Genomic DNA, 22,542 nt, shown 5'->3' with positions numbered 1-22,542 from the left:
AATCTCGCATTGAAGCTATCAGGGTACGCATTGGTTTTGAAGGATATTTTGTTGTTGATAGGATTGGGAGAAGTGGAGGAATATGTGCTTTTTAGAGGAAGGCCAGTATGTGCTCCTTAAGATCATTTTCATCAAATTACATTGATTTGACTGTAAATGATCCTAGGGATGGAGACTGGCGTCTTACTGGTTTTTATGGGTACCCGGAAAGAGCTAGACGAAGGACTTCTTGGGATTTACTAAGGAGCCTTGTTGTCGCCTCTCCTCTCCCGTGGTCTATTTTGGGAGATTTTAATGATCTACTTGTTCATAGTGATAAAAAGGGATGAATGAGCACCCTGAGTGGTGTTATAAGGGATTTAGAGATACACTGACTGATTGTGGCCTTACTAATATTCCGTTACAAGGATATCAGTATACATGGGTACAGCACAGAGGTAAACCAAATGAAGTTTAAGAGAAGCTTGATCGAAGCCTTTGTACAGAAGCGTGGGGGGGGGGGGGCGTTTTCCTGGTAATTTTTGTGTTAATTCTATTGCTCCCACTTCAGATCACTCCCCAATAATCTTACATACGTCAACCGATTTAACTGTTCTAAAGCAAAAACAGTTCAGATTCGAGCAACGATGGCTAAGGGATGAGGAGATTTGGAATGTGATAAAGGAGGCATGGGGATCAGATAGGCGAACGGTACTGAGTTCGTGGTTAGCGCATGTGGCAGAAGTGCTTATGAGATGGAGTAGAAGTAGTGATGTCAACTTTTGTCAGAAAATTGAACAATTAAAAGCAAAGTTAATACAACTACGTGATCTGGGAGGTACAAATAATAGTGATGAGTATGAGTCGGCCTGAGCTGAGTATGTGAGAATTATGGTTCAAGAGGAAGATCACTGGAAACAGAGAGCAAAAGTCTTATGGCTTCATGAGGGAGATCTGAATACTCGTTTTTATCACTCTTTTGCTAATGGAAGGCGGAAGTAGAACAGTTTAACAGGGCTCAGGAATAATGTAGGAGATTGGATCGATGATAAGAATGGGATAGGGCAGCTTGCAATATAGTATTTTGAATCGGTTTTCTCTGACAGTAACAGTGAATGGAGTGAAGTGGTTGATTTGATGCAGCCACGCATCACTGATCGAGACAATGAGCAATTACTACGACCACTTACAAAACAGGAATTCAAGCTTTATTTGATATGCATCCTGATAAGGCTCTAGGACCTGATGGATTTAATCCAGGATTTTATCAAAAATTTTGGGACATAATTGGAGATGATATGTTCACTGCTGGGTCAACATGATTTGATCAAGGTATGTTCCCCTCTGAGCTTAATAATACTATCATTACTCTCATTCCAAAGTGTGAGAATCCTGTTATTATGACTGAACTCCGTCCAATAGCACTGTGTAATGTTATACTCAGAATTTTCTCCAAATTCTTAGCAAATAGATTGAAAATTCTTTTGTCTGGGATTATCTCTGAAAATCAATCTGCTTTTATTAAAGGGAGGTATATTCATGGCAATGTTTTGATTGCATTTGAACTTATTCATAGCATTAACAATAACGTTGCTAAGAAAGTAGGTAATGTGGCACTAAAGGTTGATATGAGTAAAGCATATGACAGGGTGGGTTGGAATTATCTAAGAGAATTGATGCTAAAGTTGGGTTTTGCAGATAAATGGGTGAATTTGATAATGCATTGTGTATCGTCTGTGAAATATATGGTTAGAATAAATGATCAGTTGGTTGGTCCTGTTTGTCCAAAAAGAGGGCTCCGCCAAGGTGATCTACTATCACCGTATTTATTTCTGCTGTGTGTTAAAGGGTTGATGTCATTGTTGGTGGCAGCTAAGAATAAGGGGTTATTGCATGGGTGCCGAGTTAAGCGAGGGGCGCCGACAATTTCACATTTGCTCTTTGCTGATGATGCATTCTTATTTTGCCAAGCTACCATATCTGAAGCTAGATTGTTAAAAAAAATTACTCAGATCATATGAATTAGCTTCGAGGCAAGCTATAAATTGTCAAAAATCTGGAATCATGTTTAGTGGAAAATGACCTGGCTATGGGAATTTCTAGCATTTTGGGTATTACTAGTCCATTAAATACGGGAAGGTATCTGGGTCTTCCATCGTTGGTGGGCAGAACGAAACGAGCAATTTTTGCACATTTCAGAGACAGATTATGGCAGCGGCTACATCGCTGGAGAGGGAAATGAATATCAAAAGCTGGTAAGGCTACACTTATTCGAGCAGCAGGGCAAGCCATCCCAATTTTATTTCATGAGTGTATGCTCCCTATATCGATGGCTGAGGAATTACAACGAATGCTGAATTCGTTTTGGTGGGGTAATAAAAAGTTAGGTGAGAGAGGACTGAATTGGATGGCATGAGACAGATTATGTGCTCCAAAATTGATGGGAGGACTGAGTTTCCGAAATTTCACAGCCTTTAATCTTGGTATGTTGGGAAAACAGGAATGACGGTTATTTACCAATCCATCTTCACTTGTTAGTAAAGTCTTCAAAGCTAAATATTATCCAAGAGGGGATTTTATGGGGTCCTCATTGGGGCATTCATCAAGTTTTATATGGCGAAGTATCTGGAGTTCTCAAGTAATCATTAGAGAAGGAATCAGATGGAAAATTGGAAACGGTCAATCAATAAATGTGTGGAGTGAGAGATGGTTACGTAATGAGGATGATGGCTATATACGAACCCTATGGTGGAAGGATTGGAGTATTTGAAAGTTAATGATTTGTTTATCCATAATTCCGGGGGTTGGGATGAAGAGCTGTTGGAGGAAATTTTCGAGCATAGAGATATTACAGAAATTCATAAACTGGCCATTGGTACGTTGAGTATTGAGGATCGGTTAATATGGAAATTCCATTCTTCGGGACATTACACAGTGAAAAGTGCTTACCGATTGGCTACAACTATGGAAGCAGGTGAAAGATTTCATGTTTAGGGAGTCTGGAAAAAATTATGGTATGCTGAAATTCCACAAAAGGTCCGATATTTTGGTTGGCAATTAGCACGCAATTGTCTCCCAACGCGTGTGAATCTTCAATTTCGTGGGTTACAGGTATGTAGTACTTGTGTGATATGTAACGAACCTTGGGAGGATGGATGGCATCTTTTTATTGAATGTGCAGGAGCTATAAGAGTGTGACAGAAGGCGGGACTTCTGGAACGAATTAATGCGGAGGCGGCGGTGGCTGAGAACCTGACAGCATGGTTTCATAATATGATTAGAGCAGCACCAGAACAAATTGTAAAAATATTTTTGATGCACCTTTGGAGTTTATGGCAGGCTAGAAATACCCGTCTTTGGCAGTATGACATTCGCACAACAGATCAACTAGTGGCTCAAGCTTGCACAGTACTTAATGATTGGTCAGAAGCAAATGCCTTGAGGAATCGGACTGGTACGGGAGAACAGTGGGTCGGAAATACAGTAACAGGAAATATTTCATCTCCTGGTTGCACGGCTTGGCACCCGCCATCGGAAGGATTTCTCTCGTGTTGTGTTGATGTCGCATGCTTTAACGCTGATGGTCGTGCGGGGATGGGAGCAGCAGTACGAGATGCAAATGGACAGTTTGTAATGGGGAGATGTGCGGGTTTGTTATGTTTTCCGACAACACGAGAATGTGAGGCCGAAGCTCTATTACGTGCTATGCAATGGCTAGAAGCTGATGAAATAAGGAATGTGGTTTTTGAATCTGATGCTAAACAAGTGATTGCTGCAATAAATTCTAGCTCTGTTGATGATTTTGAATTTGGGGATAGAATTATTCAAATACGATCGATTCTAACATCAAATGACTCTTACTCAGTCAAATGGATACGGCGGCAAGCGAATGAGATTACACATGTGTTAGCACAGTCTTCTCGTTTATCCACTTGCCCTTCTTTTTTAATTTATTATTGAGTTATGTTTCTGATTCATTGTTACAATTTTGTCATGATTTGGCTCATTAATCCATTGTTTTTTTATTCAAAAAAATACATAACTTTATATTCATTTTTAAAGTTTTTTTTATAAACAAGGAAGACTCACGGCCTAGAAAACAAAAAAGAAAACAGGAAACAAATTAGGGAAAATTACACAGAAATTTATCTTTTAAAAACTATTTATAACTATGTCAAGTTATAATTTTGGATTATGTCAAACTAGTAAAATTAGTACTCTTGATATATTTTAAGGATTAGAATTTATAAATTAGAAGTCTAGAATATATTTTCTAGGGTTTATAATTTATGAATTGGAGTATAGAATTTTTAAATTATGGTGTAAAATTATAATATATAGAGAATAATATGGCATATTAAGAATTAAGTTTGGTGATATGACTTAGTTGTAGTTTTGTATTTAATTATGATATTCATGTATTTAACCCAACAAACTAATATTGAATAAATATAGAGGAAATTACAAGTAAAATTAGTTTTGAAATTTTTATTCTACTTTTGTCAAATATAGAGTTATATTTTTGGTTTTTAAAAACAAAAAAAAAAAATTTAAACAGTGTCACAGATTTAATATGATGCTAAAAATACTTTTAGTTTTCAAGACATTTTAAGAAATTCTTTACAAATATTAGATAGTTATAAATAATTAGTCTAAACATGATTATTATGTACTAAGCATGGAGTCTCTGCCATCAGGTGACATAATTTCTTGGAGGCCTACACTAGGCGCATCAAACTCATGATAATCTAAAAATAAGAATATGTGAAATTCGCCAATCAATCCACGACACCATTACTCTTCCTCTAAGTGTGAGCAATGACAATATTCAGTTTTAAAGTTGAGTAAACATCGTAGTAAGACTAAATTGAGTGGAAATAAACATAATTTATCTCAACTGAAAGTTTATAAAGAAACCTATGACTCTGGGCCAGTTAGCCCATGGGCCCGATATTAATGGAATCTTATATATTCCAATTCAAATCCATAAAATAATCTCTTATCTGCGGATATATTTTTGGAATTTTTATATGAAAATCTTAATTAGTTATAAAATTGCAATTTTTTAACAAAAAATTATAATTACATCACACTATAAATATTAATTCTCAATATGTCACTATTTTTTATATATTATAAATAAAGTATAATTTTATATCTTAATTTAAAAAATTCCAAATTACAATTCATAAATTTTAAACCCTAAACAATATATACACATGTTTAATTTTGTTGCCATAGGAACAAATTTAGCTTACTTTTATTTTCATAATAAAAAATTTAGTTTTAATTTTATCCCGTTTGGTTCGCGGAACAGAATGGAATTGAATAGAATGGTTATTCCAAAGGAATAGAATAGCAAAGAATGAAATAGAAATTCTTAGGAATTACTATTCCTATGTTTGGTTGATGGAATAAGGTAGAATGGAATAGATAATTTTTTTATTAAAAAGACAATATTATCCTCAAATGTAATTTCTTATTTATTTTAAAATTTTAATTTTTTACTATAAATTGTTCAAATATTTAATATATATTATTTTAAAAAATATATAAAAAAATAGAAAAATGGGAAACACGAAAGACGAAAAAAACACGAAAAATACATTAAAAACGAAAAAACAATAAGAATATGAAAACGGAAAAATTGTAAAAACACGAAAAAAGAGAGGTAAAAAAAATGTAAAAGCGCAAAAAAAAACATTAAAAACACAAAAACAAAAGAAAAAATGAGATAAAAGTGGAAAAGGGTGAAAACACGAAAACATATAAACGTGTTAACACAAAAAAAAACACACACGCAAAATATGAAAAAACACAAAAAAAATATGCAAACCGTAAAAAACACAAAAACATGAAAAAAGTGGAAAACACGAAAATGTGAAAAAAAATGAAAAACGTGAAAAAATTGAAAAACACGAAAACATGAAAAGGTGTTAAAAACACGAAAAATGCGTTTGTAACGTTTTTTTTATGTTTTTCCGTGTTTCCCAAGTTTTCTTGTTTTTTCTGTTTGTTCACGTTTTCGTATTTTTCACGTTTTGTCATGTTATTGTGTTTTATTTTGCATTTTTTCGATTTTTCACGTTTTAGTTTTTCGGTTTTCCCTTTTTTATTTTTTTTTCGCATTTTTGTATTGTTCGTATTTTGTTACTTTTTCGTGTTATTCACGTTTTTCCATGTTTTTCGTATTTTTTCATATTTTTTTGTTTTTAACGTTTTCGTGTTTTGTTTGCGTTTTTCGCATTTTCATGTTTTTCACATATTGTCACGTTTTTGTGTTTTAGCATTTTTCGTATTTTTTCGTATTTTTTCGCATTTTCGTGTTTTTATTTTTCACGTTTTTTAATATTTCGTGTTTTGTCACTTTTTCGCGCTATTCCTATTTTGTATTTTTCGTGTGTTTGCTTTTTTTTGTGTCTTCATGTTTTTCGCATTTGTTCACGTTTTCATGTTTTTCGCGTATTTTATTTTTTGCATATTCTCGTGTTTGTAACATTTTCACATTTTTCGTGTTTCATATTTTTCGTATTTTTACATTTTTTAACGTTTTCGTCATTTTTCCATTTTTCACGTTTTATATGATATAAATTATGGATTGACTAAAATTTATAAGATTTGGGAAAGTGATTAGAGAGAAGATTGAGGATTTAATGGAGAATAATTTTGTAAATTACAAAAATATAATATTAGGAATAGACTATTTCTAACCTAAATTGAACAATAGCTATTCCATGAAATAAAGGAATAGGGATTCCATGGAATAACTATTCCATAAAAAAAAATCAACCAAAGGTTAAAATAGCTATTCTTTAAGAATAGGCTATTCTATTCCCCCTCTATTCGTCGAACCAAACGAGCCTAAATTATTTTAACCAGTTCGAGAACTGAGACAGTGATTAGATGCATATATAAATGCTTTCAAAATTAAAGTTTATTGTATGGGTACACTAGGATTCGGATTCGAGTCCAACTTACTTTTTAAATCTAAAGGCCCATATTTCGTTTATGGGTTTCAGGGTTTTAGAATAGGAAAAATTATACAAAATTCATTTTTTAAAATTTATTTACAACTATATTAAGTCATAATTTTGGATTATGTCAAACTAGTAAAATCAGTACTTTTAATATATTTTAAGGATTAAAATTTATAAATTAGAAGTCTAAAATATATTTTCTAGAGTTTATAATTTATGAAGTGGAGTTTAAATTCTTTAAATTATGGTATAAAATTATAATATATAGAAAATAATGACATATTAAGAATTAAGTTTGGTGATATGACTCAGTTATAATTTTGTACTTAATTATGATATTCATGTATTTGACCCGAATAGAATATGTTTTTTTAATTACCTAATTACCTTATTACATTCGTGTATATTCCGCCTCTCCCCTCTCACCAACCTTAATTGATATTTAAAAAGACATGAATAGTAGAGATTTGTTCCAATTGATATTTTGCAACGAAAGATTTTTATCAAATGTTCCGGAATTCTTTTCAAATTTCATACATATGGTTTTATTCTTTTTCTTTTGATATTTCCAATTGTGGAATCTTTCTATTTTGAATTTTTTTGTTGGTGTCGGCTATATACAAACTTGTTTTTAAAATGAGTTATGTTCAATTTTTTCCATTGTTGTATTTTTTAATAGATATATGCCTGTGTTTTTTAGTGATAAAGTTCAAATTTAATCTTAACGTTTCAAGTGAATGGTAGATTTAGATCAAACGTATAAAACTATGTAAATTTAATATTAATGTTTTTAAACAAAATCATTTTTAATTATGTATTATCAAAAAATTTGAAAGACTGTATGACTATTTAATTGTAACATCGAACTTCGAGAATTTCTACAGTAGACCGGGTGTAATAGACCCAACCAATTAAAAAGAGAATCATGTTATCTCATTGGAAGATGATTGGTGTAAATTGTAATGAAAGAAAATAGACAATTGTTATTTTTCTATTGGTAAGGTCCAATGGACCGGGACCATAGTTGAATTTTTCCATCGACTTCCTAAACAAACTACTAGAGAAATATGAAATTATTTAAAATAAAAAAGAATCCGGAGGCATAATTAAAGAAGTAAAAGGACTGCCACTAAATAATGAATATAAAGAGATGGACATTCTTGTATAAATATGCATGGACTCATCCACCCTCTCAAATCACTTGTTTTACTACCCCTGAAACAAAGGATAAAAATGGGTGTGGTAGAAGTAAACTTAACCACAGTGAAAACAACTTCAGATGGAGTATGGGAAGGTGAAAATCCCTTAAACTATGCCTTTCCATTGCTGTTAATCCAAATAGTTCTTGTCCTTTTTACCACTCGCTTCCTTGCCTTCCTTCTTAAGCCTCTTCGTCAACCTAGAGTCATCGCTGAAATCCTTGTATGTTCTTCATCTTCTAATTCATTTCTATTCGTTCTATTCATCATATTTAATCTAAAATTGAAATTAATTAGTTATTTGTTTGTTGTTATTTCGAATTATTAGCTAATTTTTCTTCTAAAATCTAATAAAATAGTTTTACTCCACTACTCGGATTGTAAAAACAAAAATTGCTAAAAAAAATAAACGGATAATAATTTTCATTTAGTTTTCCTTGTTTTATCAAACATAATGGGGAACATCTAATATGACTAGTAAAAAAATGGATGCATACGATTGGTGTTAAGAAATAAATGTATACATATGATCTTATATTATTGGATTAGACTGATGTTTTATGTTAGGATTATTGTAGAATTTTTGAAATAATTAATATCTGCGAGTTAATAGTAACAAGAGTTAATTTCAAATAAAACTCTTGTGATTTCACGTTTTTGCAGATGAGTCTCTCTAAGTTTTTTGTTACAAAACAAACATTGTGGTTGGCATCTTTAGCCATTTTGAGTTAAATTTGCTAAATCGTCCATAACGACTTTAAAATGAAAATTTTTAAGAATTAAGGTTCTCTTGTATTATATTTAGGGATAATTACTAATCTGACTCAATCAAGGACCCCAATTTACATATCTAGTCCACCTTGCCCCAAAGTTACCAAATTAGACACTTTCACCCATTTTGGACAAAACTAACCTTAGTTCTATTCGATCAATCGATCGATCTTCTTCTTCTTCTTCTTCTTCTTCTTCTTCTTCTTCTTCTTCTTCTTCTTCTTCTTCTTCTTCTTCCGCTTCTTCTTCTTCTTCTTGTTGTTGTTGTTCTTCTTCTTGTTGTTCTTCTTCTCCATTTCAACTTCTTTTTCGGTTCATCTTCTTCAATTTTTGATACCAATCGTTAGCGATTTTTGAGATTTTTGACATATTATGTTCAATTTCCCGTACAAATGGTATATTTTTAGCTTATACGCTTGCTTTTCTCGTTGGTTTTGCCTCTTTCTTCATCTGTAATGGTATCGTTTCAATTTCCTCTATTTTCCATAATTTTTTTCCATTTTTCTCCATTATTGTCGCATTTGTGACGAATTGTCGCATTTCGTCACAAATGCGACAAGAGTTGTCGCATTTCGTAGCAAATGCGACAACTCTTGTCGCATTTGCGACGAATGCGATAATTCTTGTCGCATTTGTGACGAAATGCGACAATTCGTCACAAATGCGACAATAATGGAGAAAAATGGAAAAAAATTATGGAAAATAGAGGAAATTGAAACGATACCATTACAGATGAAGAAAGAGGCAAAACCAACGAGAAAAGCAAGCGTATAAGCTAAAAATATACCATTTGTACGGGAAATTGAACATAATATGTCAAAAATCTCAAAAATCGCTATCGATTGGTATCAGAAATTGAAGAAGATGAACCGAAGAAGAAGTTGAAACGGAGAAGAAGAAGAAGAAGCGTATGAAGCGGAAGAAGAAGAAGAAGAAGAAAAGAAGGAGTAGATCGATCGATTGATCGAATAGAACTAAGGTTAGTTTTGTCCAAAATGGGTGAAAGTGTCTAATTTGGTAACTTTGAGACAAGGTGGGTTAGATATGTAAATTGGAATCCTTGATTGAGTCAGATTAGTAATTATCCCTTATATTTACTATGGAATCACATTATTTATTTTTTAAAATCACTATTTTTGGAGTTTTTTATTTTTAAACATTAACTTTCTCTCTCCTAAAAAAACATTTAGAAAGTTAAAAAATAAAAATTGTTTAAAATATCATTTAATTTTTGAAAATTTCCACGGTTAAATCCTTATTAAATTGGGTAAAGTCAATCCAAATGGCCAGTGAGATACCCATTTATAAAAAAATCCATTTTATTTGAAATTAACACTAATAACAACAAATATCCTAAAAAAAACTAGTAACAACAAACAAACAAATAGTAGATTACCACTGTAATATAATAGATTTGTTGTTTGATTTCAGGGTGGAATTTTACTTGGACCATCGGCTCTTGGCCGGAACAAAGAATTCTTACATTTAATATTCCCTTCATGGAGCACTCCGATCCTTGAATCCATAGCTAGTTTCGGACTTCTTTTCTTTCTTTTCCTTGTTGGTCTTGAGCTTGATTTAGTCTCTATTCGCCAAAGCGGCAAAAAAGCATTTACCATAGCACTCGCCGGAATATCCCTCCCAATCGTCTTCGGAGTCGGAGTATCCTTCATTCTCCGAAAAGCAATTGACGGCGAAGAAAAAGTCGGTTACAGTCAGTATCTAATGTTCCTTATAGTTGCTCTCTCTATTACAGCATTCCCCGTCCTTGCTCGCATTCTAGCAGAACTTAAACTTCTCACAACTCAAATGGGCCAAACCGCCATGGCAGCCGCCGCAATCAACGACGTAGCTGCCTGGATCATGCTGGCTCTCGCAATTGCACTTGCAGGAAACGGATCTGGATCTGGATCCAAGAGCCCGTTAATTTCTCTATGGGTTTTGATTTCTGGAATTGGTTTTGTTGCTTTTATGCTGATCATTGTGCAGCCGATGATGAAATGGGTTGCTCGGAAATGCTCGCCGGAGCAAGATGTTGTGAAGGAAGGTTATATATGTCTAACACTGGCCGGAGTTATGTTAGCAGGATTGATGACTGATATTTTAGGGATTCATGCGATATTTGGTGCATTTGTGTTCGGTTTGACGATTCCGAAAGGAGGGGAATTCGCCGGTAGATTGATTAAAAGGATAGAAGATTTTGTTTCTGGATTGCTTCTTCCGCTTTACTTTGCGTCGAGTGGATTGAAAACAGATGTTGCGAAGATTCAAGGGGCTGAAGCTTGGGGGCTTTTAGTTCTAGTTATATCCACGGCTTCTGCCGGGAAAATCCTGGGGACGTTTGCGGTGGCGATGATGTGTATGATTCCCGTGAGGGAATCATTGGCCCTTGGAGTTTTGATGAATACCAAAGGATTAGTGGAGCTCATTGTTCTTATTATTGGCAAGGAGAAAAAGGTCGGTTTTTAGTATATTATTTCTCTTAATTTATCGTGCAATATGACAAATTTTAGTATACTGTCTAGATTTTTGTATAAAGAATTAACTTTTTAGGGTCCAAATTCCTACATAGATATTGCACCTTTGTTAGTTACTACGCTACATGTCATTAAATTCTTAGTTTTGCATAAATTAGTTCATTTGACATACAATATATTTTTTTTTACTGTTTTGCTAAATTTAGGGGTGTTTGGTTGCTCATTTTCATGCTTATGTTTGTCTTTTCATTTTAAAAGGAAGAGTTTTAGGTGTTTGGTTAGTTATCTCCTATCAGGGCCGGCTCTGGGCATAGGCTCGGGGTGTGACGGCCCAGGCCCAAGGTCGGAGGGGGCCAAAAAAAAATTCTAGCCTTTTATATATATATGAAAATTAATTTTTTTTAATATAAATAGTGATAAAATTTATATAGGGGGGCCTATTTATTTCTGAAAGCCCGATGATAAATTTTTTTTTAAAAGACATGTCTAACTTTTACACTTTAAGAGGTCCATATTACTTATTTTGCCTAGGGTCCCTAAATTGTCAAGATCGGCCCTGTCTCCTGTTTGCCATTTACATCTGAAAAGCAGCATTAGGTGTTTGTTTAGTGACCTCTTGTTTGCATTTTACACCCGAAAAGCACCATTTTACAAAAGCAGAGAATCTCTGCTTTTTGGAAAAGCAGTTTTTTCCAACAGCAAACCGTAATAGCAACAGTAAACAACAACAATAAATAGCAAACCGTAACAGTAAACAACAAACAGTAGGTAAAACAAACGAGCCTTTAATTTTAATAATTTTCTAGTGAATATTAACCAAAATTATTAATAAATTCTGATTTAGTAAATAATTTGTAATATATATATATATATATTTTTTTTTTTTTGAAAAACAGTAAAATTGATTTAAGGCCAAAATGATGAAAATTATGTTCTAAAATATGTTAAAGATATAATTGACTTTCCAAGATACAATAGATGCATTTGTTTACTGTTATCATAACATATCAAAAACTTGTCAAGAAAGCTTAATTGTAGTTTGTCATCTCTACCTGTTTGATTCATCTGTTAGCTAATAACTGTTGCGATTGCTGTTAGCTGTTTGTTATTAGCTGTTTAATTACTAATGTTTGGTAAAATTATATTGAACTGTTGCTATTCGGATTTAAAATGTCTAAAATGGACATGTTTTAAATTAATCAACGATGAAATTATAAAAGGAAAAATGTGAAAAAATGCACATAACGTTTACAACTAGAAATAATTTTATTCTTTTTTTTTTTTTGGTAAGAAGAAATAATTTTATTCTTAATATATAAAATGATGAAATTTTACCAATAACGCTGGTAGTTAAGAGCAATTTTACCTCTAACATTGGCAAGTTGGATCGATTTCAGATATTATTAGAAAACATAGATATTTTATTTCTTATTACCAATTGCACATACCAGTAGTTCTAAAAAAGATATTTTTTTTGTGATTTAATAGAATTTTTTTTGTCCAACTTGTACAAAAGACAATATTAGGATATTTTTGCACCTTATCCTATTATAAAATAAAAAATGTGTTACACATTAATAAAAAATAATCTATATAAAAAATAAAAAATTTATTGAACGCAACAAAATCTTGTTTTCCGGTAATTATGTTGTAGAAATATAAATAACGTTAAAGAATACACATATTTTATGGAAATAAGAAGGATAATTATGTCAATAACAACTAACTGCAAACAGCTGTTTATGAAAAGCTTCAAATAGGAGCTTTTCATGAAACGCTCCAAAACGCTGCAGTTTCCAGAAAAAATGTTAAACGCTGCGGTTATATAAACCTAACCAAACGCTATATTTTTAATGCGGTTTGGAGTGAAACGCTAAACGCTCATCCGAAAAGATGAAACAAACACCATCTAAATCTCTAAATTGGATTGCTCCATCAAATTCTGTCGTTTATATGAAATTAACTTAAAATGATAATGGTAAAAGTGTCAAATCACTTACAATAAGTTTTAATTTTGATATCTAATATATAGAAAGAAAAATATAAATTGTGAGAGACATAAAAAAAAAAAAAAAGTTCATTATCAACTTTGAACCGATTTAATAAGTTCTAACTATAGTTGTCAGAATAGGACGACTAACTATATCAACAAGAAATTCTATGATAAATTGGGTGTAATGAATCCGAACAATTAAATATACTTTTAAAAACCAGTTTAAAATAAGTTGGCTCTTGGATTTAACTAAAATTTGTGTAGTAAGAGAATTAACTTTACACCACTAATTTAGAATCATATTTACTTTACCACTAAACTAATACTTGTAAGATTTTTCTTTTTGGTATATATATTCCATAAATTAACTTGTAAATATTTGAGTAAAGATGATTTTGTTTGTCCTTGATTTGCAAGATTATATTCGAATCTTAAAAGTTTGATCCTAATAAGAATAAATTCCCTTACAACTTTCTCAGCTTTAACCTTCAATTACGCATTGGAACTAATCTTCACATGCATAATTCTTTCTGCTGGTGGGCAATAGTATAGTATAGTATGCTTATGATTTGATGACCTATATATATTATTCTTTTTATTTTATTGGGATTATTCATTCTTTTATGATATATTATCCTAAATATTTGAAATGGAAGACTGCATATTAGATTTCGCAATCATGGAAAATATATAAATTAAATCATGGGATTATTCTTTAGTTTACCTTTTACTACTACTACTACTATATTATAGAGTATGACCAACCGATAGAGTTACAAGAGAATTATGGGCGTAAAGTGGCTTAATTAGTATATTATACTTACGATGGAGGAGATAATAGTCGCATAATTAGATCATTTAATAATAATAATAAGTACGATATAAATAATTAAAAAATTACAATTCAAAAGTATATCAGAGTAGATTTAATATCGTAGATCGTGATAGAACAATAGTAGACAGTATTTGAAATTGTTTTTGGCACAACGACGAGAAACACATCTACTCAGAATCAATTTCATAGTTTTTTTCTCAAGGAAGGACTCCATGATCTTTCAATGAGTTAGATTTATATGATATTAGACAAAATTATTTTGTTTTTTCATAATGGAATACATGATAATGCTCATGTAGAGAGATATATCACAACAACTCATATAAGAAGACAAATGATGATCACTCATATATGGAGAAATACAAAAAAAAAAAAAAAAAAAAAAAAAAAAAATTCGAAATAAATGAGAAACTATCAAACCTACCATAGTAATAGTTAATAAAAAAATTATCCAATAAAGAGAAAGAAAAGTAAAATAAATAAGTTACTTATCTTCTGCCTAAAAGTTGAAAAAAAAACCCCAAAATCTAAAGGAAGAAATTAAAAGTTTTTTTAGTGGCTAGGGTTTTGTTGTCCCACTCTTTTTGTTTCCTAAATGTGAGTGGAGAATTAAGTGCGTATTGAGCTATCAATTAAGGTTGGCTTGAATGGTTAAGACCTCAAGTCACTTAAGTTAAATCTCAAGTTCGAGTCTTAACGTATAGAAAAAGCAGACTTTCTTGTAAGATTATTATAAAACTTTGGGTAATTAATTTATTAGTTCCTATATTTTGACAAAACACACTGTTTAGTCCCTGTATTTTTAAAAACACATGGTAAGGTCTCTAACCTTTTTCTCAGCGAACTGTTTAGTCCTTTTGTCTGTTTGTTAGATTTTTTACCGTTTATGACTTCGGAAATGACTAAATTACCCTTTATTATTTACCTTCAAACTTTAGAAGAGGAAATCCAATTTAGAAGAAGAAACTATTTGTATGGAGAACAAGAAAAAGAAAAGACCCAATGCTTACAAATTTGAACAATTAAGAAGAAAATCAAGAAAAAGAACACTCAAAGTTGATTTCAAATGCATTAGAGTTTAAAGAAAAGAAAAGGAAGAACGCAAATCTAAATTGACTAACAAAATCTTCATAAGAGTCTAACGGCAGGGACTAAACAGTTCACCGAGAAAAACGTTAGGGACTAAACAGTTCATCGAGAAAAAAGTTAGGGATGTTATCATGTGTTTTTGAAAATACAGGGACTAAACAGTGTGTTTTATCAAAATATAGGGACTAATAAATTAATTACCCTAAAACTTTTAGTTAAATTGGTTCACTTCATTTTATATTATAATTTTCGGTTAGATTTTAGTGTGACAGGAAAATTATTATATCGTTAATATCTAATTAATGTTATAATAAGAGCATATCCAATAGAGTATGCTTAAAAGAGTGTCAGCTGATGTGGCATTGAGTTTGGCAACTTTCAAATGGTGCTTACTATTGGAGTAGTAGTGGGTGTCAATGAAGGTTCCCAATTTTTGGCAAATTTGCTTCAAAGTTGCCAAAAAAATTTTAATATAAAAAAGAGTGATTTACTTGATTATTATTGGTGCACCTTTTTGAAGAGTCTATCTCCTTTCACTATTGGTTGACAATATTTATAATCAAAATAAATTATATATAAAGTAATGATTTGTGGGACCATTATGCCAAGTTTTAAAATTGTTTACTATTGGACCATTTTTTAACAAAAGTTGCCAAGAATAATGTGGATGATTAAATTAATACAATGTTATATTTCAGTATGATGTGTTAAGTTTTGACACTCTTTAAAGCAACATCTATCTAATATTGATTTTGAAACAGGTTCTAAACGATGAGATGTTTGCAATACTAGTATTGATGGCTCTCTTCACTACCTTCATGACAACTCCAATAGTTATGGCCATCTACAAACCATCCCGCCGTATTTTCAGAGTAAACCTCCGACCATCTTCAATCACTGGAAAATCAAAAGAAACAACTCGAATCATCGCTTGTATCAACGGACCTACAAATGTACCATCTCTCGTTAATCTCATTGAATCCATCACAACTACTCCCAATCGATCGCCACTCAAACTCTACGCAATACGCCTAGTTGAACTCACAGATCGCTCATCCTCAATCCTCATGGTTCAACGAACTCGAAAAAATGGGTTCCCTTTCATCAAACGCTTCTCTCGAGATCACTCATCCTCTGATGATCAAATCGCAGCTGCATTTGAGGCATGTAATTCCCAAATCAAAGTTCGTCATTCTACTTCTGTTTCGGCATTATCTACAATGCACGAGGATATTTGTCATTTGGCGGAGGATAAATGGGTTTCGATGATTGTATTGATGTTTCAGAAGCAGGATAATGAAAATGGGTGGAGAGATGTTTACCAGAATGTTCTTGATACTTCACCTTGTTCTGTTGCTCTACTTGTGGACCCTGGATATATGGATCAACGATGTAATCATACAACGATTAGAAGGGTTTGTGTGTTGTTCTTCGGAGGGCCGGATGATCGTCAGGCGATGGATGTGAGTGGTTGGATGGCTGAAAATCAAGGTATTTCTATCACTTTAGTGAGATTTTGTAAGGAAGGAGGACTAAATTGCAAGAGTCACTCAACTCATCGTGAAGACAAGGTAACAAACTTTATTATTATTATTATTATTATTATTATTATTATTATTTCAAGAAGATTATCAACTTCGTGGAAGAAAATCTATTGTCCCGAATCCCTCGTGCCATTCTCACAAAAAGTCATCCCTATTTAATTAAAATAATATATTATATGGGTTAGAAACTTAAAAAGACCCACACAAGAAAAAGTTGGCATTTTTTTATAAGACGAATAGGGTAGGAGACAGAGGATTCGAAACAACAGATTTTCTTTCCAATTTTCCTATTCAGAAAGGTCAATTTTACTTTAATTGTACAAAATGGTTTAATATTGCTTCCATGATAAGAATCTTATGTTAAATTAATTTATCATTTTCTGAGAAATTTTGTGTAATTTTTATAAGTATTTACTTGAAAAATAGTATATTCGAGTTAGGATTTCTTCCATGAAAAAATTGAATTAAAATTTCTATTATGGAAGCAATATTGATCACTTTTCGTATAAGAAGAGGAAAACTAAATTTTCACAACAACATTAGAAGGTTCCTTTTTGGGGGGTTTCAAATGTTGGAGGGAAAAATTAAATTGAACGAAATTTATTTTATTAAATTGAAAATTTTATACAATAATTTAATTACTATATATTCACTCACAATTTTATATATAGCTTACTAAACTAATGTAGAGAGGCATTTGCTATTTTTTACTCTAATTAAACACCCGCACACTTGACACGTCTCTTTGATTTTCTACTCTCCATTTATAATTCACACACAAATCACATTCATATTTACACTAGTTGTATGTCCGTTAACAAATATATAACCACAGTATGTATATATAAAAAGTCATAACCTCACAATGTATAATGTCGGTAATACAACTTAATCATGTAGTTTCTAGATATAGAGAATTCCAATAAGTAATTGTTGATTATTAATACTCCCATTCAACATTGACTTTTAATATTTCGTACTTACTAGCCATTTCAAGATGCTAATTTTTTTTCATAACTCTTTTCCACTCCTTGCTTGAAGATGCTTCTTCATGCTTTAACGGCTCATTTGTTTCAACCTTTTCGGTTATTGTTGCATTAGCATATTTAGTATTTGGTCTCCATGTTAGGATTTGCGACATTGCTTTTTATTGTTCTCATTCGGTCTATGTCACCTTGACCTATGTTTGCAACATCTTTTCGTTGGTTTTCTTCGGCCCTTTAACCATTATTGACAAGCCTTCTCTAGCTTAGCCAATTCATTCAAGCTCTTGACTAGAGCTTCCAACAACACCATCTCTACAATGCTTGCCATCTCGGTGAAATTTTGTTGGTTGTAAACACCTGATTTACATTTCCTAGACACAACAAGCCCACCTTTAGCTATGTCCTCCTACGTTCCACTTTACCATATGGCTGCTGCACTTTGGACATCTCTATTGGCCTAGACTCCACCCTCTCCTTAGGTGACAACCATTACTTGTTGGCTTAGAGTCCACCTTCCCTTTTTGTGGGAACCTTTTTCTGGTTAGTGATGATCTAAGCTCCATCACTCTCTTGGATGGTATCATCTCAATTATTTCTTGTTGTTTACGCTCCATATCTCCATTGGATGGTAGCAACTCACACGATGTCTATGGATCCTTTTAGGAATCTCCCCCATCCTCTTCTTTATTGGATGGCCTCTCAAGTGGTTGCTCATCACCACCTAAATTTTCAATGATCCATATAGAACCAATGAGTTAAAGGGAACCCGGTCGCCTCACTAGTTCCCCCTCCTTTTGTTGCCTAACAACATGTGCATACTCATGCTTTTCATTTACTTTATATGGCATGATTGAATGACATGTCATTGGTTCTACAATAGCACATGAAATATGGAAATCTCATTCTTCTTTGCTTTCATCTTTGGAGTGTGTGGATGTTGCAACATCTCCTTCTGCTTTCTTATACAGGTACTCTTCGAATATAATGACATCTTTTGCCATAGTTATAGTATTTATTATTCTTGTGCTAATGTGCCTTCTCACCCACTTGTTTATTGTTGTGGTGAGCTCTCCATTGTTTCTGATTCCCTAATTGTGGTCGTTTCTGCCATCCTTGTTGTTTGAACCTTCCACCATTTCTCGATCTCACGATTTTTGGATCCTTTTTGTTTTCATTATTAAATCCTTAACCAAGACTTTAGAAATTTTCTTGTCTACAACATCTTGATTAGCCAATATATTTTCTAATTCATTTAAATTTGGCTCTTTAACGCACCTATGGGTTATTGTAACAAGCGCGTTAAATTCGAGACGCAACCATGGAATATGATTATCCTAATTCTTGTATCAATTATTTTATTTCAGGATCCAATTTTGAAATTTCTTTACATAAAGTTTTAATTTTAGTAAAATATTCACTCACTGTCATATCTTGTTGCGAGATTGACAATAAATCATTCTCGAGATATTGGAGTTTGACATCATTTATTCTTGCAAATAATCTGACAAGAATGTCTCATGCTTCCTTAGGGGGTTTTACGTCCTTGATACGTTGTAGCATACCGTCCTCCACCGAGATCGATAAAATATACATTGCTTTACTAATCTCGACCTTCCACTTTTTAAGATCATTTTATTGAGTTGGAGGTGTTGTGTTATTTCCTCCAACAATCTCTTATAAATTTTGATCGAGCAGGTAAAATTTCATATGAGCACTCTAAGCACTGCAATTATTGTCATTAAGCCTTTTCCAGAGTTCTTACTGAGGTAGCCATATCAACCATGATGACTTGATTATCTCACTTGATCAACTAAGTAAGTTTGGTCATACACTAATAATCTGAGTCATAGACTACGCTCTAGCAATACCTCGTACAATCAAGATCCCAAATCATGAACTTCTTAGCAGTTGCTAACCGGTCCCTGACCGTCTACTTTGATACCACTTGTTGAATATGAAATACTAAATTAAACAAAATTTGTTTTATTAAATTAAAAATTTTATACAATAATTTAATTACTATATGCTCACTCACAATTATAGCTCACTAAACTAATACAGAGAAGGCCTTTACTATGTTTCACTCTTATTAAACTCACACACTTAGCACACATCTCTTTTATTTGATGCTCACTCCATTACTCACAAATACATCATATTTCTATTTATACTAGTTGTATGTTGGTTAATAAACAAACAAATTATAACTACAAAATGTATATAATAAATCACAGCCACACAATATATATTGTCAATGATGTAACTTAATAATGTAGTTTCTAGATATGTAGATTCATTTTAAGTTCTAAAGAGTTTCAATAAGTCATTATTGATCATTAATACCATATCCATCTACATAAAACCTAAAATATGAACTCTAAATTCTAAAATATATTATGTAACATTAAATTATGGATTGCATGACATTAAATTATTGGCTTGATATATGGATGATATGATGCGCTAGATATACAATAAAACTTGTCATCTAATCTAGTATAAATTTTTTAAACAAATTAATTATTAATTTGATCATTTTAGAAAAGTCGTGTGTAAATAAATAATGAATTATATGTTAACATGTCACTTTAAGTTAACTTTACAAAATTAACGTGTACACAAACTTTATTTTGGAGCAAATTAAATAACATTGCACAAGTTCAGGAGCCAAATTGAAGCTTATGATAATGCATTATATTAATTGAATTGAAATTAATACAGTTTTGATATTATACACGCAGGAAATGGATGAAGCAGAAATAGAAGAGTTCAGAAGAAAGTGGAATGGAATGGTAGAGTATGTAGAGAAGGATGTGAAAAACATAAAAGAAGAAGTGGTAAAAATAGGGGAAGATATGAGTTTTGATCTTTTAATAGTAGGAAAACGAGGTAATAAAGTAGTTGAGATTAATCATTATCCCGAGTTAGGGAATATAGGTGGGATTTTAGTTTCATCGGAATGTAACATCAAATCCTCATTGCTTGTCATCCAACATAACAAATCCTCCAGTGGTGCTACTCTGACAACCGCATAAAACTGACATCTACATAATATAAATAATGCACAATTCCTCTAGTGTCATAAATAAGGATTTACCATATATAGTGTTGAATACAAACAAAATTTCTTCAGTAACCAATCATAGTTCATTTAGTAAAAGAGGAATTGTGTTTTTTGCGACAGCTCAAGCTCATCTAGTAGCAACGGAAGTTTGATTTTAGTAATAGTTTAAACTATCATTTTCAGAAAATATTTCAGCATATATGATTAATATATTTCTCTTTGTTATATGATCTATATACTTGAGTTAGTCTTTCTTTTAGTTTATTGATCAAAATAAGCAAAAACATGAATAAAAGATTATGTATTGTAATATATAAATGCTAATCTAGCTAGTATTTTGTAATATTTCAAACTGAAGTTTGTGTATGATTATAACTACTTTGACTCTCAAGTAGTGTTAGGTACTTGATATGAATTACCTATTAATTCTAATTTATTACTTAAAACATTTGTATGACAAGTATGTTGAAAGATTAAACTTAGTTTTAGTTATTACATAAAAAAAGAGTAAGAGATCACATGTAATAATGATATATGGGATATAATATATGTATGTTGTGTGTGCATGATGAGGGTTTTATTATAAGCACCTCGTGCTTGCAATATCTTGTATAAGTGGGGTACTTGTGAGCGTTGGGTGCTTACAATAATTTTACATGCATGAAGAGACCTTTGTAGAAAGAAATTAATAAAAGAATATTAAAAAAAGACTGTGAATTGAGGTATGTGGTGTGTGTTAGGCATGTCAGCCAATAATAGTTAGAAATTGTGATAGAAATTGATGATAAAAAAAATAAGTGGTTTTAAAATTTGTCATTTAGTGAACTAGTAGAAAAAATTTCATTAGTAATGTCATATTGGTAACGCAGTTTGGTGCACCTCATTATGATACACTTATTAGTATTGTTCATTACGGAAGAACACTACATATAGTCTAGTCAAATCAAGTTCACTAGACTATTTGTAATAGACTTTATTTAGCACATGACAAATAATAGTTTTTTAATTAATAGACCATGCTTGTTACAAATAGCTTGGTCAATACAAAATTATTAAAGTATTTGTAACATGTTATTTAGACTCGCTACAAATAGATAAATTTAACACACGCTAAAATGAATATTTTTAAAAATTCACTCTATTTTATTTTCCGTATATTTTATGTGATTCCATTCACTATATATTGGAATTCCACACTTCTATCCTTTCTAATAAGCATAACATTCCCAATAACTACGATTAGACCTTCTAACTTTTCCTTCATATATATATTTTCAATGTGTTTCCGCAATATATATATATATATATATATATATATATATATATATATATATATATATATATATATATATATAATATTTTGTTCTTATTGATAATATTTGGGTAATGGCGAAGAGAAAAAAGGAGGCGTCTTGAGAATTAATCATTATTTGTCAGAATTATCCTTGTCGAAAATTATGTTTGTAAGTTCACATTTTTCCGAATAGGGTTTCTCGTTTCATTTTTTGTTTCGACTTCGTGGTTTCCATGGATATGTATTTTAGTGTGTGTGTGTGTTATTTTACTTTTATTTCAAATTTTTTGAAGATTAGAGGATAAATTATATTGTTATAATAGATGCAACTTCC

At 31.7% G+C, this 22,542-nt stretch overlaps 1 protein-coding gene across 1 annotated transcript; it reads left to right on the top strand.

Annotated features, from left to right (window-relative positions):
- Positions 1-8,171: 8,171 nt before the first annotated feature.
- LOC136206367 (cation/H(+) antiporter 20-like) lies at positions 8,172-21,238 on the top strand. The gene is made up of 4 exons (XM_065997393.1): positions 8,172-8,378; positions 10,358-11,383; positions 16,082-16,891; positions 20,592-21,238. The coding sequence occupies exons 1-4, from the start codon at positions 8,190-8,192 to the stop codon at positions 20,883-20,885; spliced, it is 2,319 nt and encodes a 772-aa protein (XP_065853465.1). The 5' UTR covers positions 8,172-8,189; the 3' UTR covers positions 20,886-21,238.
- Positions 21,239-22,542: the final 1,304 nt, after the last annotated feature.

The sequence above is a fragment of the Euphorbia lathyris genome, chromosome 9 (genome assembly GCF_963576675.1).
Source record: "Euphorbia lathyris chromosome 9, ddEupLath1.1, whole genome shotgun sequence".
Lineage (NCBI taxonomy): Eukaryota > Viridiplantae > Streptophyta > Magnoliopsida > Malpighiales > Euphorbiaceae > Euphorbia > Euphorbia lathyris.
Note: the sequence above shows the minus strand (reverse complement) of the source record. Positions and strands in the feature narration are given on the sequence as shown.

Excerpts from the sequence above, each read along its gene's own strand:
- LOC136206367 (XM_065997393.1), top strand. The coding sequence starts at position 8,190 with ATGGGTGTGGTAGAAGTAAACTTAACCACAGTGAAAACAACTTCAGAT. Across the intron at positions 8,379-10,357 it reads GAGTCATCGCTGAAATCCTT|GGTGGAATTTTACTTGGACC; the intron begins GTATGTTCTTCA and ends GTTTGATTTCAG. Across the intron at positions 11,384-16,081 it reads TTATTGGCAAGGAGAAAAAG|GTTCTAAACGATGAGATGTT; the intron begins GTCGGTTTTTAG and ends ATTTTGAAACAG.